The sequence below is a fragment of the Salmo salar genome, chromosome ssa20, assembly GCF_905237065.1.
Source record: "Salmo salar chromosome ssa20, Ssal_v3.1, whole genome shotgun sequence".
Lineage (NCBI taxonomy): Eukaryota > Metazoa > Chordata > Actinopteri > Salmoniformes > Salmonidae > Salmo > Salmo salar.
The window spans coordinates 24,921,832-24,943,701 of record NC_059461.1 but is presented as its reverse complement, the minus strand read 5'-3'; the positions used below and the strand labels follow the sequence as shown (position 1 = coordinate 24,943,701).

Here is a 21,870-nt window from a genome sequence, read left to right as displayed (position 1 = left end):
AGAATGCCAAGAGCTAACCCTAACCACCCTTTAACCTAACTCCTAAACTTAACCCTAACCCCTAGTTTAGCTAACATTAGTGAGCTAGCTAATGTTAGCCACCTAGCTAGAATTCATAAAATATCATACGTATTGCAAATTCGTACCATATTGTACATTTAGCATATTCGTAACATATTGTACGTTTTGCAAATTTGTCCCATACAATACGAATTGTAATTCGTTACACATCATACAAAATGGGTGATGGACATCCACAAATTAATACAAACCATACGAAAAATAACATATCATACTAAATATAGTGTCTTGGTTTTACGTACAGAATAATCCAAAATGCTCTGAGACCAGGTTGCTAGAGGAGAAATCCTCATTCTGGTCCATGCAAATTTTTTCAATGTGTTAAAATACTTCGCTTTTTTTGGAAGTGGTTTAATTTCATGTAAAAAATGTATTTGAACTCACATTTCACAGTCTGGCATAATAGTAGCAAACGTTTTAGCCTTTACATTAGATATGTTCTATTTTTCATGGTTTTTCATACAATTTTTAATGAAGCACTACTAAACAAAGAGCTGTTTGCGAGGCAAATGAACGGCTCTTTTAGGTGAATGGAGCCAAAATATCTGGCTCACCGATAAGACTCGGAATGCCCATCACACACTGTCCTGTCTCTCTCTCTGGTACAGTACAGTTAGACAGGGGAGGTACAGCTGTAGGGTCTTAATTTGAGCCCGTTTGCTACAGCAGGAAAATAATCCTGCAGCAATGCAGGAAATGTGAATTATTTTGTTGATTACAATTCATTATTATAACATTTTTGTAGAGGTTGCTACATTTTTCATGAGGGATAATATAGTCAGAAATTTCTCATTTCTAATTACAAACTTCAGAAGCCTTTTTAAACCTGAAATATACAAACATTTTTACATTTCCTGCATTGCAGGAAAGTTCTCCTGCAACAGGGTGATCACATTAAGATCCTACATCTGTAAGGTAACACTGTGGACATCTGAAGTCTAGTTTCCATTCATGCAGAGAGGGCTGTGCTGCTTTAGTACACAAACACACAGGGGCTGTCAGAGTGCTTGTTTGTTTCAGAGAACAGGTTACTTTGGAGGAAGACTCTTGGACACTTGTCGGATGAAAACACAGGTGATTTGAAATGGTCACTGTCATGTTATGTTTGTTTTATTTACTGACCAGAGAAAAAACATGGGGTCAACAGGAGTCAAATCTAATTAAAGATTAGAGCTGGGACGATAAACCGAAAATTTGCCTGTCAATCGTGTCAGACAGGCACAGCCCTCGCAGCTGAACCCGTGTGTCTTGTGTGCTTCTGATTGTTTGTTTGCAAGTGTTTCTTGTTAATATCATTCCAAATACTGCAGTAATGTTTTGATATAGTCAACAAGTTACTTGCCTATATAAAATATTCTTATTGGAGAAAGCAAAAAGATATTCATCACTGAAAAGCTCCATTGCTGAAAGCTCCTCCACCACGCACTTGTTTGGTTGACAGCCTCCTCTCCCACCCTGCCTCCGGACACAAGCTTCTCCCAACTGCCTGGACCCCACCTGTCAGTCTGCTCCCGACTACCCAGGCCTGCTCCCCCTGTCTGGTACAGGTACCCCTGCCACTTGCCCCCTTCTCCCCCGAGCTTCGCTCACCACTCCAGCACCCACTTACATGCACACACTGCGGTCTCTGATTTGAATTGTATTCTTAGCCTGTGGACTTGTGTGGACTTTTACTCTGGAACTTGTATGCATTTCGATTTTTATTACTTGGCCTTTATTGTTATTTTATTGTAGCTTATTTCTTGTAGCTTAGGCCTATTTGTGATTAGTGTGCAACCTCCTAGTCCTATAGACCGGAGTTTTAGAAAACGTATGTTTATTTCTCACATTGATCAATAGGCTACAAACAAACATGTTGCTGTTTCTGTTGTCTACCCTTCACTCTTACACTGAGGATGATGCATTTAGGGCCCGATACTAGGTCTGTGGCTGTCACAAAAAAATTCAGCCGGTGATTGTCAAGCATATAACTGTCGGTCTCACGGTAATTGACCGTTAGTTAACATAAACACTTAGCATCTCCTGTCTCTTGGAACATTTACATTTTTAAAAGTCTAATTATTCCATGTAATACAGCCTACACCTTCACAATAAATCCATTCCATTCTTTATTTTAGACAGGTCTAAAGAGACATGATATGAAGAAAATTGAGTCTATTTCAGAAGAACAGAATAGCATACTCTGAGTTGTCCTTATCTTAGGTCCTGATCTGGTTATGCAATATGGCTGTTGGCTACACTAGTTAATTTAGCAGGCAAGATTCGCTTAGAATTCAGTGTAATTATTTTATATTATTTTATTGTATGAAGAATACAATTGAACAAAGCTGAATAAAATAAAACGGATATTTTCTCCAAACGATGAGGGTGATTGTCAAGCAAATAGCACATCCAGCTATTCTGTGTTGAGCGGTGAACAAACAAATAGTTACTCCTATATGCTTCATTTAGAGTTATTACTGTAACTTTAGTTGTTTTACAAGCGTTGGGCTATATGTTTGGATTTTTAATACATTGTAAGGCTGCATGATGCGACTCTAATGATTTGAAAAAAGTTGCTTGAAAGGTATGAGCCCTGCTTTGTTTTTTTGCGCAGGCTATACACACTCCAAGTCTCTCATTCACAATTTGAGAAGCACTTGATAATACCTCGAATTTCCCCTTTGTGTGGCCATAATGCACTCTTAAAAAATCCATGCCTTTTGCAGCCCTTGTCCCTGAGTGCTGCCTGCTTCGAAGCACCATGTGATCTGGTCTTTCTCACAGGCTACAAATGAAGACAGACACATGAAACTGCGCGTGTCCTTATCCAATTCCAAGGTGCATATTGAAGATACTGAAATAACTTTCCACATTTACTTAGTAGGCCTAACGAACAGCAAAAGCACTAGCCTATGTCAATCTACTATCCCACATAGTACAAAAGTTGACCTATTTTATTCTGTGTGAGAAATAAATTTTCCAAATATAGTCTGGGACAGTTGTGGGATGCGATTGTTCCCAAATGAATACAACCAATAGCATAAAAAAAAATGTTTTTACGTAATGAGAACGTTTAGATGAGAACGTTTAGCTTAAAATGTTGATCAAATATTAGGCTATATCTTCACATATAAGCGCAGCAATGTGCACACAGCAGTAGGCTATAAGTGCGAATGTTCCACTAGTGGGAAAACACAATTATTAAAAGTGACCACAAATGCAATTATGCATGTAATGCTTTTATTATAAAGGTGCATTTTTATGGTGAAAATTATCTTCCCCAAACTTGAAACTCACGCGCTGCTTATGTATTGCAGTTAGGCTCTACAACCCTTGTAAAGCGGATTAATGTGCTTAATTTTAAGAAGTTATTTGGACACTTTAGTTGTCATACAAACCTTATCAAAACATATAGGCCTATGGGCTGGGCTACATGAGGTGTGTGGCTTTGATTAAAAAAAATAAGGTATTGTTTCTTGCCTTAAGCGGGCATCATTCACAAGTGATAATACAGTTGTGTCGGAAGTTTATATACACCTTAGCCAAATACATTTAAACTCAGTTCTTCACAATTCCTGACATTTAATCCTAGTAAAAATCCACTGTTTTAGGTCAGTTAGGATCACCACTTTATTTAAAAAATGTGAAATGTCAGAATAAAAGTAGAGAGAATTATTTATTTCAGCTTTTATTTCTTTTGCCACAACTTTGGAAGTAGTATGCTTTGGGGTCATTGTCCATTTGGAAGACCCATTTGCGACCAAGCTTTAACTTCCTGACTTATGTCTTGAGATCTTGCTTTGATATATCCACATCATTTTCCTCCTCATGTTGCCATCTATTTTGTGAAGTGCACCAGTCCCTCCTGCAGCAAAACACCCCCACAACATGATGCTGCCACCCTCGTGCTTCACGGTTGGGATGGTGTTCTTCAGCTTGCAAGCCTCCCCCTTTTTCCTCCAAACATAACAATAGTCATTATGGCCAAACAGTTCTATTTTTGTTTCATCAGACCAGAGGACATTTCTCCAAAAAGTATGATCTTTGTCCCCATGTGCAGTTGCAAACCGTAGTCTGGCTTTTTTATGGCGGTTTTGGAGCAGTGGCTTCTTCCTTGCTGAGCGGCCTTTCAGGTTATGTCGATATAGGACTCATTTTACTGTGGATATAGATACTTTTGTACCTGTTTCCTCCAGCATCTTCACAAGGTCCTTTGCTGTTGTGCTGGGATTGATTTGCACTTTTCGCACCAAAGTATGACGGCTGCATGGTCCCATGGTGTTTATACCTGCGTGTTATTGTTTGTACAGATGAACGTGGTACCTTCAGACATTTGGAAATTGCTCCCAAGGATGAGCCAGACTTGTGGAGGTCTATACATTTTTTCTGAGGTCTTGGCTGATTTCTTTTGATTTTACCATGATGTCAAGCAAAGAGGCACTGAGTTTGAAGGTAGGCCTTGAAATACATCCACAGGTACACCTCCAATTGACTCAAATGAATTCAATTAGCCTATCAGAAGCTTTTAAAGCCATGACATCATTTTCTGGAATTTTCCAAGCTGTTTGAAAGCACAGTCAACTTCTAACCCACTGGAATTGGGATACAGTGAATTATAAGTGAAATAATCTGTCTGTAAACAATTGTTGGAAAAATGATTTCCTAACCGACTTGCCAAAACTATAGTTTGTTAACAAGAAATTTGTGGAGTGGTTGAAAAATGAGTTTTAATGACTCCAACCTAAGTGTATGTAAACGTCCGACTTCAACTGTATATAATTCACAAGTGAAAAGCTAATATTGTCACCCATCAGACTATTCTTGATTTAATCTTGTCTTTACATATACTAAATAATATGTTTGAAATTCGTTTTGATTTAGAATGGACTATTATCATGCACCAGTCTCGAAAACAGGGGCACGGAAAAAAGACGTCATCTTCGCGCTTAAATAGCGAATGGAGGACACTTTTCCTGTGGTTCATTTGTTGTAAAGATAAGCAATGTGCTTAATATTAGGAACGTTGGTAAGTAAATATAGTAGGCCTAGCCTATAGAAAGCTGAAGGCATCCTCCTCTTTTTATTAGAGGCCATCACTCTGTTTTCTCGCGCAATTTCATAGCCTATAGAAATGTAGCACAACATGAGCTCATGGGCTCTCATGAAGTGTTTGATTAGATATTCGATTATATTTGCATTGATGTCAGAGTGATTAGAGGGACAATAGAGTGCTGAGTACCAGGCAGTTAGCAAGTTTGGTAGGCTACTAATGACCATCAGCAGCATCAGAGCTTGGAGAAGCCTAATTACCGTGACTAAATGGTCACTTGGAGTTTGACTGCCTTCATGACTCAGCCGGTGTGGCGGTAATACGCTCACCGCAACAGTTTTACCTGATACCCCTTAAATGCGGAGAACTTTGAGTGTTTATTCCATGTTGCGTTCTGGGAGAAATCATGCACTTGCCCCACTATCACTGACAAAGACTTTGCATTGATGATTACAATGTTTTTGGGTCAGATTGCAAATCTAAGGGTGGTGGTGTTGCTGTATACATAAAATAAAAAATTTTGGCGACCATTCTGACTTACCAAACCCAGCAATTTGAACATCTATCTTTAAAAATAAATCTCTGCACATCCTTGATTCTTTTTGTCTCCTGTTGTTATGAACTCCCATCTGCTATTTCTGGCTCTCTGGATTGTATTTTTGAATTACAAGTCAGAATTTTGAACACATTTAATTAAAAATTATTTTACCTGTTGTCCGCCGATTTCGTCCCGATGTCGGAGGTAATCTGATACAAAATATCCACAGGGAAGTGTTATCAACCCGACCTTCAGTATGCTGGTCTGTATATCGTATGTATTTCCAGTTTTTATCTTCAATACGGATGCAATTCGCACGTGACAAAAACTTGCACAATGTGGCCGAGGATAACCGAACAGCAATCAGCTGGAAGTAGCTGATTGCGAGGAAATGTGCTTCGGTTGACTACATTCGGTTACAGTTTACATATGCGCATCACGTGCAATGCATCAACAGATTAAAAATACATCAGACAGAACTTACTGGCGCTGCAAAATGTTGGGTAAACAACACTTTCCTGTGGATACATTATCTCCACCTCCTACCGCCAAAAGTACCAACATGTACAACCGGTAAAATAAGTGAAAATATAATTTTATTCAACATTCTGCCTTTCTGACTGATATCCATGGTATTTGGTATTTTATTGAGATCCCCATTAGCTGTTGCAAAAGCAGTGGGGTCCACACAAAACATGAAACATAATACAGAATGACAAAATACAGAACATCATTAGACAAGAACAGCTCAAGGACAGAACTACATACATATTTAAAAAGGCACACGTAGCCTACATATCAATGCATACACACAAACTATCTAGGTCAAATAGGGGAGAGCCGTTGTGCCTCGAGGTGTTGTGCCTCGAGGTGTTGCTTTATCTGTTTTTTGAAACCAGGTTTGCTGTTTATTTGAGCAATATGAGATGGAAGGAAGTTCCATGCAATTAGGGCTCTATATAATACTGTACGTTTTCTTAAATTTGTTCTGGGTTTTGGGAAAAGACCCCTGGTGGCATGTCTGGTGGGATAAGTGTGTGTGTCAGAGGTGTGGTGTAACCATGATAACAGTCTGATGTTTAGGCAAGGGTGTCCTGAACCTACACTGGTTTACATCCAACTCTGATCAACTCAAGTATCTGTGTAACAATGTAACAAGGTTGAATGTAAAGTGTTCTCTAAAATCCTCTTTGATTGATCATATTTTAACCAACACTCCACATCGTTTTAATGCTTCTGGTGTTTTTACATGTTTTATAAGTGATTACTGTTGCCTTTGTAACGGATAGGAAAATTCCTAAACTACCTCCACGTATCATCATGAAAATGAACTGGAAGAAGTTTGATACTCAGGGTTTTTAACATAGCCTGGAATAGAGTTGAATTGAGCCCTGATGAATTAGCCTTTTCTTACTTCCATAAAGCATTCCAGGATATATACAACAAGCATGCCCCTTTCAAACGATACAGAATTAAGGGCAGAGACAACCCTTGGTTCTCAGATGAACTATCTGAAATCATAAGGAAACTGAATGCTATTTGGGCTAAAGTAAGATGGTCGGATTCAGCTGATGATTGGATGGCTTTTAAACGCCTTCGGAATTAGGATGTGACTATGACAAAAACTGAAAGCAGACCTCTACCTCAAATCTACTGCTGATATTATGAATGTTCCTTCCACATTTTGCCAAGTAGTGAAAGGTTTAGAATGCATAAAACATGTACCGCTCCCTTAACAACTGCTGGTTGACCTCTATTCTGAACTCTTTTAAATCAAAATGTTCTTGATGCAGGTAGATTATTTGATAGGGTTAAAGGTCAACATGAGTCCCCAGTGTAATTACCTAACATTCCCGAGCACTCCTTCTCACCCTTCTCTTGTCTGACGTGCGTAGAGCCCTGAAAGCAATTGATGTCAAAAAATCCCCTGGCCCTGATGATCTACAACAATAAACTGCAGGCATCATTGCGCCCCCTTTTGGATTTTATGTCTATATTGCTCAGCTCTGTTAGATATGTTTAACCTTATTTCAGATAGGTCCTTCTTTTAATCAATACACTATGGAAGTCTAATGATGGTGGTAGGAGTGCTGCAAAGGCCTCCTGTGTTCTTTGAGTGTGTGTTGACTAGAAGGAGGGTCTCTGCTCTGCTCTGTCTGCTCCTGGACAGTTCATCATCCCAGCAGCCCTAAATCGTGACGCATAGCTTGCCTCCTTTTTTCCTCTCCATCGCCTTCCCAAAACCTTCATTGTGACTGTGTTTGTCACGCTTCATTTGGGAATCACAGCCAGAAAACACCAGTGCATTTCACTCTCTCTCTCCCCCCTTACTCTCTCATTCACTAATCTCACATTAGTATTGTTTTGTGGTGGCTTTTGATCACTGGAAATCTGGAAAACACTGCTTAATCTCTCTGCTTGATGAGGAAGTCCCTTACCAACCACATTCCCACGTGCACCTCTTTCCTGTGGAACGGAGCCCCAGGTGTGTAGTTAAATAGGCCCCTATGTTATTTTAGTGCAAAGACAATGAGGATACCGATAGTGGATGCAATACTTTCCACAGACAAGTATAGCATCATCAAATATTCTTATTTACAAATTGTGTGGTTTCTGTTTTTGTCTTAGTGTTGCTAAATTTTTATCTATCTCTGCCTGCCAGCAAGAGTGAATATGCACAGACATGCAAACTGCCCTTGGGTGTCTGTTAAGTATTTGTTACTTCCTTTTGAAACTCTAAGCTGGTGCCTTACGGCAGCTTTTAATGCGGACCTTACTGAGCAGTATAGGTGATTCATTCCAGATTGTAGTGTTATATCTATACGTTACAACACAGCAAAGATACATGTTAGAGGGCTAAAATGGGTGTATTTAATCCCTGTTAGATATATAATTTGCTTAGTAACTGTTTGACATGTCTCCATTATTCCCTTTGTCTCATCTCTGTTTGGGAGTAAGTGCCAAGGGAAGCACAATAGTCTCGGTCTGGCTCTGACAATAGCCATTATAAATGGGACTGCAGGAGGAAAGGAGAGAATACTAAAGTCTAGATAAAGAGAGAAAGACGGGAACATAGGGGGGGTATACTCTTCTCAACAAACCATTTTTCTTCATGTGTCATGAAAGCCCATTTATTGTCTCTTTGTATACGTCAAAAGAGACATGGGGACCTTCCAAACTCCATCTGCAACTTTTCAGCAGGTGTTGGCTTCTATTGTAGTGCAACATTTGGGACAATTGTTGTCATATTTTTTATTTTATCAGCTAACAGCATTCAAATGATTTATTATTGTGGATGATGGGCACAGTATGAATTATGCGACAATACCGACAGAGCAACCTAAGCATTTTATCTGAGCATTTTATATGTTCTGGCTAGATATTGTGCATTTGGAGAGGTCCTAGAACTTTCTAAGAACTTTATGAAAAAGTAATGAGAAAAAGAATGATGGTCATTTTATTCTCCAGGGGCGTGTACTGGGACACGGTGGGCTTGGTTTAAAGACTGAAGGAGAGGGGGTGACATCACTCTTTATCCCCTTTACTTTTGGAAGAAGGGGGGAGGAAGTAGGTGAGAGGTTGAGGGGTATGGAGGAGGGGGTTTATTTGGTGAAGTGAATTCCATGTGCAGATGGGGAGGAAGTGGAACGGTGGGCAAACTCATATTTTGGAGGGACATAAGAGATTTTAGAAGACAGGAGGGTGTGAAAATGAAATGTTTTAGTAGATGTAAGTTGGTTTCACATTTGTTTGGGTTAATGTATTGTGCCCAGGTTTTTTTCTCTCACACTGGTTTGGTTGTGAGCAATTACAGACTGGCAGGGAAACATGAGGGTGGACCTACGGGCCACCACACTGTCCCTCCCCCTCACCCCATCTCGCCACCAAACTCTGTTACTGTATGCATCTATTCTCTCGCTCACTCACTCGCTCCCTCTCTCTCTCTCTCTCTCTCTCTTCTCTCCTCTCTCTAGCTTCATTTCTGTCAGTGGACACAGCATGACTGAGAGTAACCTCAATAGTGCCTCTTTCTGTTTAGCCAATCATGATTACTTCCGAGTCCCTCTCCCCTATACACCCCAGCCATTCATTCACTCCTCAGTCCCCCTATCTGTCTGCTGAGCCTGAGGGCCAGTGTGCTTCAGCTGGGCTTTTTAAAATAATCAAAACGGGATGTTGCAGTATTTAGTTTTAGTGGCCAAGTTTCTTTGTTGTAATTTTGTTGTATTCATTTTGTGCTGTATAGGATTTCAGTCACTTTAATTCTTATTTGTACCATAAAGATTGACCCCTCTCAGCCCGGAAACTGACATGTTGAATGCTATTGTATAGGGGAGTTTAGCTAGCTTTATGTTCTGTTTCTAAAGTACAATAGCACCTATGTGGACATCTTTTCACAAGTTTGTTGAGAATTCCTGGATGTAATTCCTTCCCCTTCATGGATCCCCCCCCAGTACTGCTGCTCATTCCGTTCACCAGCTCCGGAGGTCTTTCTAGGCGTCACTGAACTGGATTCATTACTACCAACCCTGGACTGTCTTGTCTCAGTACGCACTTCTGGTTCCCATTCTTCCTGATTAGTATGTTATATATGTGCCCTCTGTTACAATGTCCGTTGGTCCTGTGAGTACCTGTGCCGTTGTTTCGGCTTCCATGCTACGTGGATTTGTGCACTTGTTTTATGGGTCTCGTCCCGTGTATTATTTGGAGGTTTACACATCACTCTTTTGTTTGGGTGGAGAAAATAAAAACCCCTATAACGTATTCCTGCTCCTGTCTCCAATCATTAGATAATGTGACACCCTTTCAGTGTTACACTCTCATTACATTTCTCTCATTCATTCAGGCAAATACGCTCATTCTTTCTCTCTCATTTCTCTTTCTCTCTTTTTCTCTCACAGCTATGCATTTTCAGGAGTGGTTACAGTCCCTTCACTCCAGTGGGGGGGTTCGGGGACCTGTGAGGGAGGACTTCTGGAGCCTTCTCCCCTCTCTCCCTTCGTCATCCTCTTTCTCCCTCTCGTCCCTCTCTCGGTCCCCCTCCTCTCTGCTGGGTATAGGGGCTCTGGCCTCCCTCACTGCATACTGGCTGGTGACCCGCCGTCGGCCCATGCAGCCCCCCTGTGATCTCAATGCCCAGTCTATCGCTGTACAGGTGAGAGCATTATGTTCTGGACGCTTCAAGGAGCAGCTGAGTGAGAGATTAGTACGAGTTATATTTATTCAGAACAGTCAAGTGCTCGTTTGTGTGATGGATAGCAGTTGTATTCATCATAGTGTTTTGGATTTCAGTTATAATAACTAATTAACATTGATTACATCCCAAGCCCTGTTTATACCTGGTTCTAACATATGTCCTTTGTCCACATTCTGATTGTGCCAACATTTTTAAACAGGTGTAGATGATTAAAAGACGCATTGATCGGATTGTGATCAAATCTCCCTGACAACCCCCGGAGGTAGTCCTACACCATTGTGTCTGGATACCTTGCAAGTGTAGACAGATCTGGACAGTGAAATCATTTAAATCATCTTTATCCCGCCCTCTAAAATCATTGACAAGTGACGCCATTGACTTATGGCATGAATATGTGTTAAAATAATTCAATAAATATTATTTAGAAAGCATTTTGTCAATTAATTTGCATACAGGGAGGGACCAGGATATGTGGACACAGTGGTTGGATAAGAGACACATTTTACTGCCATGTGTAGGTGCAACAGCTACAATGTGGGCACAATCAGAATATAGATAAGATCAGGACAAAGGACACATGTTAGCCCTCAGTATAAACAAGGCTAAAGAGCTGGATAGGGAGAGTTTTTATGCAGTCTGTGTTGCAGGGAGAGCCCAATTGGAGGCGTTCAGCTTTGCTCAAGGACGATGCCCTGTTGGAGTTCTACTATGATGACACCAGGACAGCCTATGACATGTTCCAGAGAGGACTGAGGGTGGCAGGTGAGTGAGCCGGACACAGTGGACTAACAGGCTAGTTAGAAGCAGACATGGGCTATTTACCAGACATGCCAGAGTGTACCTGATGAGATTGTGTTGATGCACAGGGAATGGCCCATGCCTTGGCTTCAGGAAACCTGGGGAACCTTACCAATGGATCTCCTACACTGAGGTCTGTGGATCTTTGGTCATTATTACTATTTACAATGAGAATACAAGTATACAATAAGTATACAAGCATACAAAAATATGCTCAAGCTCTATTCAAGGATTGTATTATTGTTTCTGTCTGATTGTTCTCTGTTTCAGGTGGCTGAACAGGCACAGGTGCTGGGCTCTGGGCTTTTGGGCAAAGGCTGCCAACCAAACCCTGAGCAGTTTGTTGGAATATTTGCCCAGAACAGACCAGAGGTACAGAAGGCTACACATTCCTTCCCTATTATTTTATGTAGTGAAATGCCATGATGTTTAACCCTAAGGCTTCCCTGTCTGTTAGAGCACTGTCCTTGTAGAACCCCAGCAATGTAGTGACCAAGCATCAGTTAGGAAGCAGGCTGGGATCTGTCGTTCTAATAGTGTTGCTCTGTCTCCCTCTGGTGGTGGCAGTGGATCATTTCAGAGCTGGCCTGCTACACTTTCTCTATGGCCGTGGTGCCCCTGTATGACACACTTGGAGAGGAGGCCATGGTGCATATCCTCAACCTGGGTAAGGCTGGAATACTCTGCTCCAAAAGATGGCGAATGGGGAAATGTATATATTATCAGTACACTCCCATACCACTGGCCTATAACTATTCATGTTGATTGTCGCTGTTTCACCTCCTAGCGGAGATCTCACTGGTGATCTGTGACAAGGAGGAGAAGGCAGAGTCCCTTCTGGTGAATAAGGAGAAAGGTGCAACACCCACTCTCTCCTGTCTGGTGCTCTTTAATGACTGCAGTGATGCCATAGTGGAGAGGGGCAAGAACTGTGGAGTGGAGATCCTAGAACTCACACAGCTCATGGTGAGCAGAGGTGTAGCTGCAGATAATGTAAAGATGATGAATTGCTCGAATAGATGCCAGCTTCTTTAGTTGTGACATTGGATCAACATGACAAACACAAGAGAGAAGTCCCTTTCCATGGGGTTAGATTAGAAGACATCTTGATTACCACAGACTATCACAGTGTGACGTGACCCTGCATTTTGCAGGTACTTGGACGACGGAACCTCAAAGATCCTATGGTGAGTTTTCCTCTGTTGAATGTTGATAAGGTCTCATTGACAGTTTTTGTTGCTTCACTGCTGTTTTTGATCCTGTTGTCATTCATCTGTCTTTTTGTTGCAGCCCCCGAAACCCCAGGACCTGGCAGTCGTGTGCTTCACCAGTGGAACCACAGGTACCATTTGTTTTTATAGATCTCTGTGTGAGTCCTCAAGTAGCCTACCCCCACTACCCTGCATGTTAATCATATACTAAAGCATTTTTACCCACGCTACTAGAGATGTGCCCATGGGGGCCCACTGACAACCTCTCATTATGTTATGAGATGAATTCTTGTGCTGCACAGAGCCGTGCAGTAATGCCCTCCTCCGAACTAAACTGTGTTCTGTTTATTTGGCCAGGAAAGCCGAAGGGAGCCATGATCACCCACGGCAACATCGCCTCCAACTCCTCCTCTGTTATTAAGATCCTGGAGGTCTGTTCTGGCTCCCTCTGTCTGAAATTCAGGAGTTTCATGGCTAGCTCCATTTTCTCTCTATTTATCTCACTCCATCTCTCGTTCCATCTCTCTCAATCTGTTCCTGTGATAAATGGGATGTTTAATAGAAATAGTTGACCCATTATTAAAGATACACTGCACATCTAATTGCTGTTGTAAAATCTAGATTGCATATTCAATTGGTATGCCACCTCTATTATCCACTGTGTAACCGTTTTATGTATCAATTCTCTCTCTCTCTCTCTCTCTCTCTCTCTCCATTTCACAGGGGTCATTTTTTATTCGGCAAGAAGACGTGTCAATCTCTTACTTGCCTCTTGCCCACATGTTTGAGAGGATGATTCAGGTAGCGCACCCTCTTTTGATTACAATAATACATGTATGTGTCTGTCTTGGGGACTCGGGGCATGTCAGACAGCTCTTTAAATTCTCCTACGTCTGTTTCAGGTGTCCATGTTCTGTCATGGGGCCAGGGTAGGATTCTACCAAGGGGATATCTCCCTACTCATGGACGATATTAAGACTCTGAAACCCACTTTCTTCCCAGTGGTGCCTCGCCTACTCAACCGCATCTACGACAAGGTCAGTCCAAATCCTATGATACCAAACATACTTAAAAAAAAAAAATTATATAGCCTTTTATTTTCTATGCTTTCTTGTGTGTGAATACGTGTCTGTGTGTAGATCTTAGGGTCTGTGACGTCCCCATTGCGCCGGGCAGTGCTGCACTACGCAGTGAGGAGGAAGCAGGCTGAGCTCAGCAGTGGGGTTGTACGTAACAACAGTCTGTGGGACAGGCTGGTATTCAACAGGATTCAGGTCAGTCACTGAACACTTTGAACGTGGCCCAACGTCTCCTTTCAGAAAACTCTATTTGTTAGATGTAATGGAATTCTATTTTTTTCCATGCGTTTCAGGCTAATTTAGGAGGTAATCTGAGGTTCATCCTGACTGCCTCGGCCCCCATCTCCCCCACCGTGCTCTCCTTCCTCAGGGCCACCCTCGGCTGTCTGGTGAGAATGCCTGCCTAGAGCTCAGACTAAGTGCGTGTTTTTATTTCTGATAGGAGTGTGGGTATGTGAGGTTTGATGATGTGGAATGTTCCTCCTGCTCTGTGTAGATCTTTGAGGGTTACGGGCAGACTGAATGCACAGCAGGCTGCACCTTCTCCATGCCAGGAGACTGGAGTGCAGGTAAGGGGTTGACTCTGACAATGGGGAAACTATCCACGTATATCTGGAAACGACTAGTCCGTGATACCCATGTCTGCGTGTTGGTTATACTCTGAAACTCTGTGTGTCTCAGGCCATGTTGGCGCTCCCCTGCCCTGTGCAATGGTGAAGTTGGTTGACATCCCTGATATGAACTATTATACCAAGAACGGAGAAGGAGAGGTGAGGTGGTTAAAAAGCATAATGGTATTACGGTGCTATTCTACAACATAGTGAGTCAGAGATAGTTACCAAGAAAAAATGTATGCCCCTGGCTGTTGTGTATCGTAGGTTATATTAAAACCCATTTGGTCACAATGGTGAGATTTTCTTGGGGGGTAATTTACAGGCTCTAGAGAAGTTAAAGTTGTATTTATCAACAAATAAGTCATATTATGCATTATAAAGGTGTCTAGTATGATTCAGAGAAGTTTCGGATGATTTCTCAAAATGGTCACAAGACCACAAGGCGTACTTTTACAGATGAATTTGACACCAGAATTCTGTATTCAACAGTTTGAAAAAACAAATAGATTGGTTAAATTTTTTAATATGGTCTTTGTAAATGTAATGTTTAAAGGGTTGAAAGAACTTAATTTTCAATAGAGTGAATCCATGATGCTCATGGCATATGAAAATATCTTAGCGGTCACATTTGTGACCAATGGGAAAATACAGTGGCTCTAACTTTATATACAGTGCATTCGGAAATGCAATTTTTCCACATTGTTACGTTACAGCCTTCTAAATGTTTTTTATTAAAAAAATGTATCCCCCTTATCAATCTACACACAATACCCCATAATGACAAAGCAAAAAAGGGTTTTCTACATTGTAGAATAATAGTGAAGACATCAAAACTATGAAATAACACATATGGAATCATGTAGTAACCAACATTTTTTTAGTATATTTTAGATTCTTCAAAGTAGCCACCCTTTGCCTTGATGACAGCTTTGCACACTCTTGGCGTTCTGCCAACCAGCTTCGCCTGGAATGCTTTTCCAACAGTCTTCAAGGAGTTCCCACATATGCTGAGCACTTGTTGGCTGCTTTCCTTCACTCTGCGGTCCAACTCATCCCAAACCATTTCAATTGGGTTGAGGTTTGGTAAATGTGGAGGACAGGTCATCTGATGCAGCACTTCATCACTCTCCTTCTTGGTCAAATAGCCCTTACACAACCTGGAGGTGTGTTGGGTCATGGTCCTGTTGAAAAACAAAATGATAGTCCCACTAAGCGCAAACCAGATGGGATGGTGTATCACTGCAGAATGCTGTGGTAGCCATGCTGGTTAAGTGGCCCTTCAATAATGAATAAATCAGTGTCACCAGCAAAGCACCGTCACTTCACCTCCTCCATGATGGGAACCACACATGCGGAGATCATCAGTTCATCTATTCTGCGTCTCACAAAGACTCGTCGGTTGGAACCAAAAATCTCAAATTTGGACTCATCGGACCAAAGGACAGATTTCCACAGGTCTAATGTCCATTGCTTGTGTTTCTTGGCCCAAGAAAGTCTCTTCTTCTTATTGGTGTCCTTTAGTAGTGGTTTCTTTTCAGCAATTCGACCATGAAAGCCTGACTCAAACAGTCTACTCTGAACAGTTGATGTTATGATGTCGAACTTTGTGAAGCATTTATTTTGGCTGCAATCTGAGGTGCAGGTAACTGAAATAAACGTATCCCCTGCAGCAGAGGTAACTTTGGGTCTTCCTTTCCTGTGGTGGTCCTCATGAAGCTGGTTGAGAGAATCTAGTGTACATTTTTTTTAAAGTAACACTTGAATGAGTAGGTGTGTCCAAACTTTTGACTGATACTATATGTATGTATATGTGTGTATGTATGTACAGTTGAAGTCAGAATTTTACATGCACTTAGGCTGGAGTCATTAAAACTTGTTTTTCAACCACTCCACAAATTTCTTGTTAACAAACTATAGTTTTGGCAAGTCGGTTAGGACATCTACTTTGTGCATGACAAGTAATTTTTCCAACAATTGTTTAGACAGATTATTTCACTCATAACTCACTGTGTCACAATTCCAGTGGGTCAGAAGTTTACATACACTTAGTTGACTGTGCCTTTAAACAGCTGGAAAAATTGGAGAAAATAATTTCATGGCTTTAGAAGCTTCTGATAGGCTAATTGACATCATTTGAGTCAATTGGAGGTGTACCTGTAGATGTATTTCAAGGCCTACCTTCAAACTCACTGCCTCTTTGCTTGACATCATGGGAAAATCAAAAGAAATCAGCCAAGACCTGAGAAAAAAAATTGTAGACCTCCACAAGTCTGGTTCATCCTTGGGAGCAATTTCCAAACGCCTGAAGGTACCACGTTCATCTGTACAAACAATAGTACGCAAATCTAAACACCATGGGAACGCAGCCGTCATACCGATCAGGAAGGAGACGCGTTCTGTCTCCTAGAGATGAACGTACTTTGGTTCGAAAAGTGCAAATCAATCCGAGAACAACAGCAAAGGACCTTGTGAAGATGCTGGAGGAAAGGTACAAAAGTATCTATATCCCCAGTAAAACGAGTCCTATTTTGACATAACCTGAAAGTCCGCTCAGCAAGGAAGCCACTGCTCCAAAACCGCCATAAAAAGCCAGACTACACTTTGCAACTGCACATGGGGACAAGATCATACTTTTTGGAGAAATGTCCTCTGGTCTGATGAAACAAAAATGGAACTGTTTGGCCATAATGACCATCGTTATGTTTGGATGAAAAGGGGGGAGGCTTGCAAGCCGAAGAACGCCATCCCAACCGTGAAGCACGGGGTGGCAGCATCATGTTGTGGGGGTGCTTTGCTGCAGGAGGGACTGGTGCACTTCACAAAATAGATGGCATAATGAGATAGGGAAATTATGTGGATACATTGAAGCAACATCTCAAGACATCAATCAGGAAGTTAAAGCTTGGTTGCAAATGGGTCTTCCAAATGGACAATGACTACAAGCATACTTCCAAAGATGTGGCAAAATGGCTTAAGGACAACACAGTCATGGTATTGGAGTGGCCATCACAAAGCCCTGACCTCAATCCTATGGAAAATTTGTGGGCAGAACTGAAAAAGCGTGTGCGAGCAAGGAGGCCTACAAACCTGACTCAGTTACACAAGCTCTGTCAGGAGGAATGGGCCAAAATTCACCCAATTTATTGTGGGAAGCTTGTGGAAGGCTACCCAAAACGTTTGACCCAAGTTAAACAAATGAAAGGCAAAGCTACCAAATACTAATTGAGTGTATGTAAACTTCTGACCCACTGGGAATGTGACGAAAGAAATAAAAGCTGAAATACATAATTCTCTTTTCTGACATTTCAAATTCTTAAAATAAAGTGGTGATCCAAACTGACCTAAGACAGGGAATTTTTACGAGGATTAAATGTCAGTTATTGTGAAACTGAGTTTAAATGTATTTGGCTAAGGTATATGTAAACTTCCGACTTCAACTGTGTATAATAAATATGGATTACATGTTAGTGTTACTAATGGCATAAGATTTTCATAGTGACATTTGGGAACAAATGGGTTAATTTGGGAACAAATTGGTTAACACTGTTCCTACCTTTATGCTTTGTTAGATCTGTATCCGTGGCCACAGTGTGTTCCGGGGTTACCTGAAGGATGAGGAGAAAACTGCAGAGGCCCTGGATAGTGATGGCTGGCTGCACAGTGGAGATGTGGGCCAGTGGTTACTGGTGAGCTGGGTTACAATATAGGACAAAATATGATCACTAGATACACCAGTCAGTCAAGTCATATACATTTGTATGTGAATGTGTGTTCGTATGTTTTCCTGTTAGAACGGGACACTTCGCATCATAGACAGAAAGAAGCACATCTTCAAGCTGTCCCAGGGAGAGTACATTGCCCCTGAAAGGATTGAGAATGTCTACATGCGTTGTGTCCCTGTGCTACAGGTCTTTGTGCACGGTGACAGCTTAAAGGTATGAGATACCGGTACTCTTATATTCACTATCAGAGGATAGTTCTTTTTTTGGGACATACCATCATTCTCACACTGTTTTATGTTTTGTTTCCAGTCTCACCTGATTGGTATTGTTGTGCCAGACCCAGAAGTGTTTATTGATTGGGTTAAGGAGAGGGGAATCATTGGATCCTACAAGGAGCTCTGCCAGCATCCAGTATGTGACGTCACCGTAGCTCACACAATAGGCCATCTGCAACTTTACCATGTGTGCCGTTGTTGGATTGTATCAACTCAACAGATACTGATTTGAAATCTTGTCTCACTACAGGATGTGAAGAAAGCAGTGTTAGAAGACATGACAGCCGTGGGGAAGGAAGCTGGGCTGAAGTCTTTTGAGCAGGTGAGGAATCAAATCAAAGTATTTGTCACATGCGCCGAATACAACATGTATATGGTTAATTACAAGCCCTTAACCAAAAGTACAGTTCAAGAAAGAGTTAAGAAAATATTTGTCAAATAAACTAAAGTAAAAAGTAACACTATAAAATAACAAGACTATATACAGGGGGGTACAGGTTAGTCGAAGTAATTTGTACATGTAGGTAGGGGTGAAGTGACTATGCATAGGCAACAAACAGCGAGTAGCTGCAGTGTAAAAAACAAATTGGGGGGGGCTGTCAATGTAAATAATCCAGTGGCCGTTTGGTTAATTGTTCAGCAGTCTTATGGCGTGGGGGTAGAAGCTGAACCCTGAAGCTGAATACATTCATACATTGACTTCGTACTTATAACAAATGGTGCCATGGTATATGAAGACATAAAACATGGTGTAACAGGAAAATGAATACAACAAAGACAACAGTGATAGTTTTGCCATCTCTTTCCTCACCGTCAGCTGAAGGACCTGCACCTGCATCCAGAGATGTTCAGTGTTAGCAACGGCCTTCTCACCCCCACTCTGAAGAGCAGACGAGTGGACATCCGCAGGGTCTTCCAGGAACAAATCACAAACATGTACAGCACAACAGCCATCTAGTAGACCTCAATCCAATGTAATACACTCACTCACTCCACTGACATTTACATGAACTGTATGTTTCCTGTCACTAGACAAAGATATGCAGTTTGCTGGATCTCACTGTCTATAGTACTAAAAACTGAGCATGTAGCCAAGACAACAGCCATTCCTACAGTACTTAGCACAAATACTATCAAACACGTTTGGTACGGTTTCAGGGAATTTCAGTTTGACTCCACTTTCAGTTCGACACCATGCTGCTTCTTGTACATCAGTATGTTTAAATGTATTTTCATTGTTTACATATCATAGACAGAGGAACAACAATGAATGGGAACAAACTATTTTTGCTCCAATGTTGTCCACGCAGAAAACCTAGCCATAGCTACAGCTCCACTGTAGAGAGCAGTGGGCAAGTAGACACTACCTGGGCCTGCAAGTAGGCACTACCTGGGCCTGTTATTGGCCTCCTGGATCACACTTCCGTCCTTCTGATTAATATAGAGAATCTAAACCTCTGGAAGGCTGCTTTTGAAGTGTACATTACTTACTCTGATTCTAGATATGACTGTTTAGTGTTCTCAGTGAATGAGTTACAGTAGCTCAGACCACCGTCATATGAGGGATTAAAGTGAAATGTTCCCCTTTATTGTTTATGTAGTTTCCATTAAATAGTCAATTTGTAAATGGTAAGTATATTTTTAGCGGTAAACATTAAGAATGCTGATGAAATAGGCTCACTAGCCACTATTTTAACTAACAATTCCCAATAATGTAGAAATATTCTTGTACGTTTTCCTGAATAAAGAAATGATGATTGTCATTATTCAGTTTTATTTAGTTGAAGAACAATGAAGGAAACCCTTCTTCCAATCCATGTATTGCATGATTGTTCATAGAAAAAGTTGAAAACAATGTCTAAACAGATGGTAACATAGCTCAACAAAAATGATAATAAATCCCCCTCTTAACAGATTACATGTCAAGTTTCTCACTCAATAATAATAATAATAATAATAATAATAATAATAATGTTAAATAAACTAGAACCAGGCCTGTCAGAAAAGTTAAAAAAAATCTATGCTAATTTAGTCAAATGCATTTTGTGCATAGCTGTCCACAAAGAAAAGGCAAGAGAGGTTTCCCTCAACATGACAAATTGACACAGAACGTAGATATGGTCAAATGAACAATGAACTGTAAGTGCCACTAGAGGGAGAAACAGCATTGGTTTTGGAAAGCAAGTCCTCGAAACCTATGTGAAGAAGAACAAGAAGGGTAAAAGGACCATCTCAGTCTAAGACAATGTCAGATTATTCCTTAGCCTTTCAAAAGCAGGGGACAATTAGGCAACAGCCAAAGAAAAATGTTGACACTACTTTATACAGGCACCATCACAGATCTGAAGAATAATGACATTGACTTATGATATCCATAGTCAGGAAGCTGGAGTGGCTAGTGTTAAATACTACAGGTAACTTTCAATATCATTTTTACCTCAACAAATAAGTTCCCGGTCCACAATGCACAGGCTAGATCAGTGTGCATAAACCCTGAGGGGAAATATAGTAAATAACACAGAAATGGAGCGATTCAAATTAATGTAGCTTTTATGACCCACCACCCTGAGTCACATTTCATCCTCTAGTCCGCATACAGTACTATCAAATTTGTTTCAATAAATGTATTTCCTGGTATACATAGACTTGATGAAATGCATGTTTTGGTACATACCTTGATTTGGAAATGACTAGAAAACAGATTCAAACTGAGTATGCAGCTTTGAGAAGAAAGGTGTGACCCACAGAGATCTTATAAATCTATAGTACTATTTGTAATTCTATGGTGTGAACCACAAATTAGTTCTTAGAAGAACGGTTTCATTACATGATTTAAAAAATATATACATATTGGCTTATGATAATAGCATTTGGCTGATGGCTTGGTAAATGTGGCAGTTAAAATGCTTTGAGTTGCTCTGTGTTTCTTTAGATGTTAGGAAAGGGTCAGGTGAGAGAAGAGTGAAGGAGAGAGAGAAGAGTGAAGGAGAGAGAGAGAGAGAGGAGATTAGTGCAAGAAAGCTATTAATGATTAGGCTATGACCAAAGCGGTCCATTTTCACAGTGAGAAAGATCCTGAAAAAGATAAATCCATTCACTGAGGTGTGAAAGGAGGCAAGGCCAGAGGTTTAGAGCGAGCCCTTCCCCTTCTTGGTGTTCTCTCTCCTCTCTCTCATTCAGTCATCAGCGACAATGGACAGAGCACGCAGTTCATTCAGCTTGGCCTCGTTCTCCCTCTCCCTCTGCTCATCAGTCAGCCCTGCCTGGTCGATCTGATCCGTCAACTCACTGAAGATATTGTGCATCTCTGTGAAGTACACCAC

General features: G+C 41.1%; 2 protein-coding genes across 3 annotated transcripts in view; one reads left to right on the top strand and one right to left on the bottom strand.

The window, feature by feature from the left end:
- Positions 1–20,310, top strand: part of acsl2 (acyl-CoA synthetase long chain family member 2) — a 27,164-nt gene extending 6,854 nt beyond the window's left edge. Inside the window, exons 2-21 of the mRNA XM_014160140.1 lie at positions 10,553–10,806; positions 11,496–11,610; positions 11,715–11,779; positions 11,917–12,018; positions 12,214–12,313; positions 12,434–12,612; positions 12,801–12,833; positions 12,937–12,988; positions 13,215–13,288; positions 13,581–13,658; positions 13,760–13,894; positions 13,997–14,131; positions 14,230–14,325; positions 14,433–14,505; positions 14,618–14,706; positions 18,120–18,236; positions 18,342–18,485; positions 18,582–18,683; positions 18,798–18,869; positions 19,365–20,310. Of these exons, the coding sequence (XP_014015615.1) occupies positions 10,555–10,806; positions 11,496–11,610; positions 11,715–11,779; positions 11,917–12,018; positions 12,214–12,313; positions 12,434–12,612; positions 12,801–12,833; positions 12,937–12,988; positions 13,215–13,288; positions 13,581–13,658; positions 13,760–13,894; positions 13,997–14,131; positions 14,230–14,325; positions 14,433–14,505; positions 14,618–14,706; positions 18,120–18,236; positions 18,342–18,485; positions 18,582–18,683; positions 18,798–18,869; positions 19,365–19,505 (2,154 nt within the window). The 5' untranslated portion in view covers positions 10,553–10,554 and the 3' untranslated portion in view covers positions 19,506–20,310. The remainder of the gene's footprint in view (positions 1–10,552; positions 10,807–11,495; positions 11,611–11,714; positions 11,780–11,916; positions 12,019–12,213; positions 12,314–12,433; positions 12,613–12,800; positions 12,834–12,936; positions 12,989–13,214; positions 13,289–13,580; positions 13,659–13,759; positions 13,895–13,996; positions 14,132–14,229; positions 14,326–14,432; positions 14,506–14,617; positions 14,707–18,119; positions 18,237–18,341; positions 18,486–18,581; positions 18,684–18,797; positions 18,870–19,364) is intronic.
- The window catches only part of bin3 (bridging integrator 3), a 40,971-nt gene continuing 39,405 nt past the window's right edge, over positions 20,305–21,870 (bottom strand). For both annotated transcript variants that reach the window (XM_014160141.2, XM_045703109.1), the window contains one exon: positions 20,305–21,870. In XM_014160141.2, coding sequence (XP_014015616.2) covers positions 21,724–21,870 — 147 coding nt within the window. In that variant the 3' untranslated portion in view covers positions 20,305–21,723.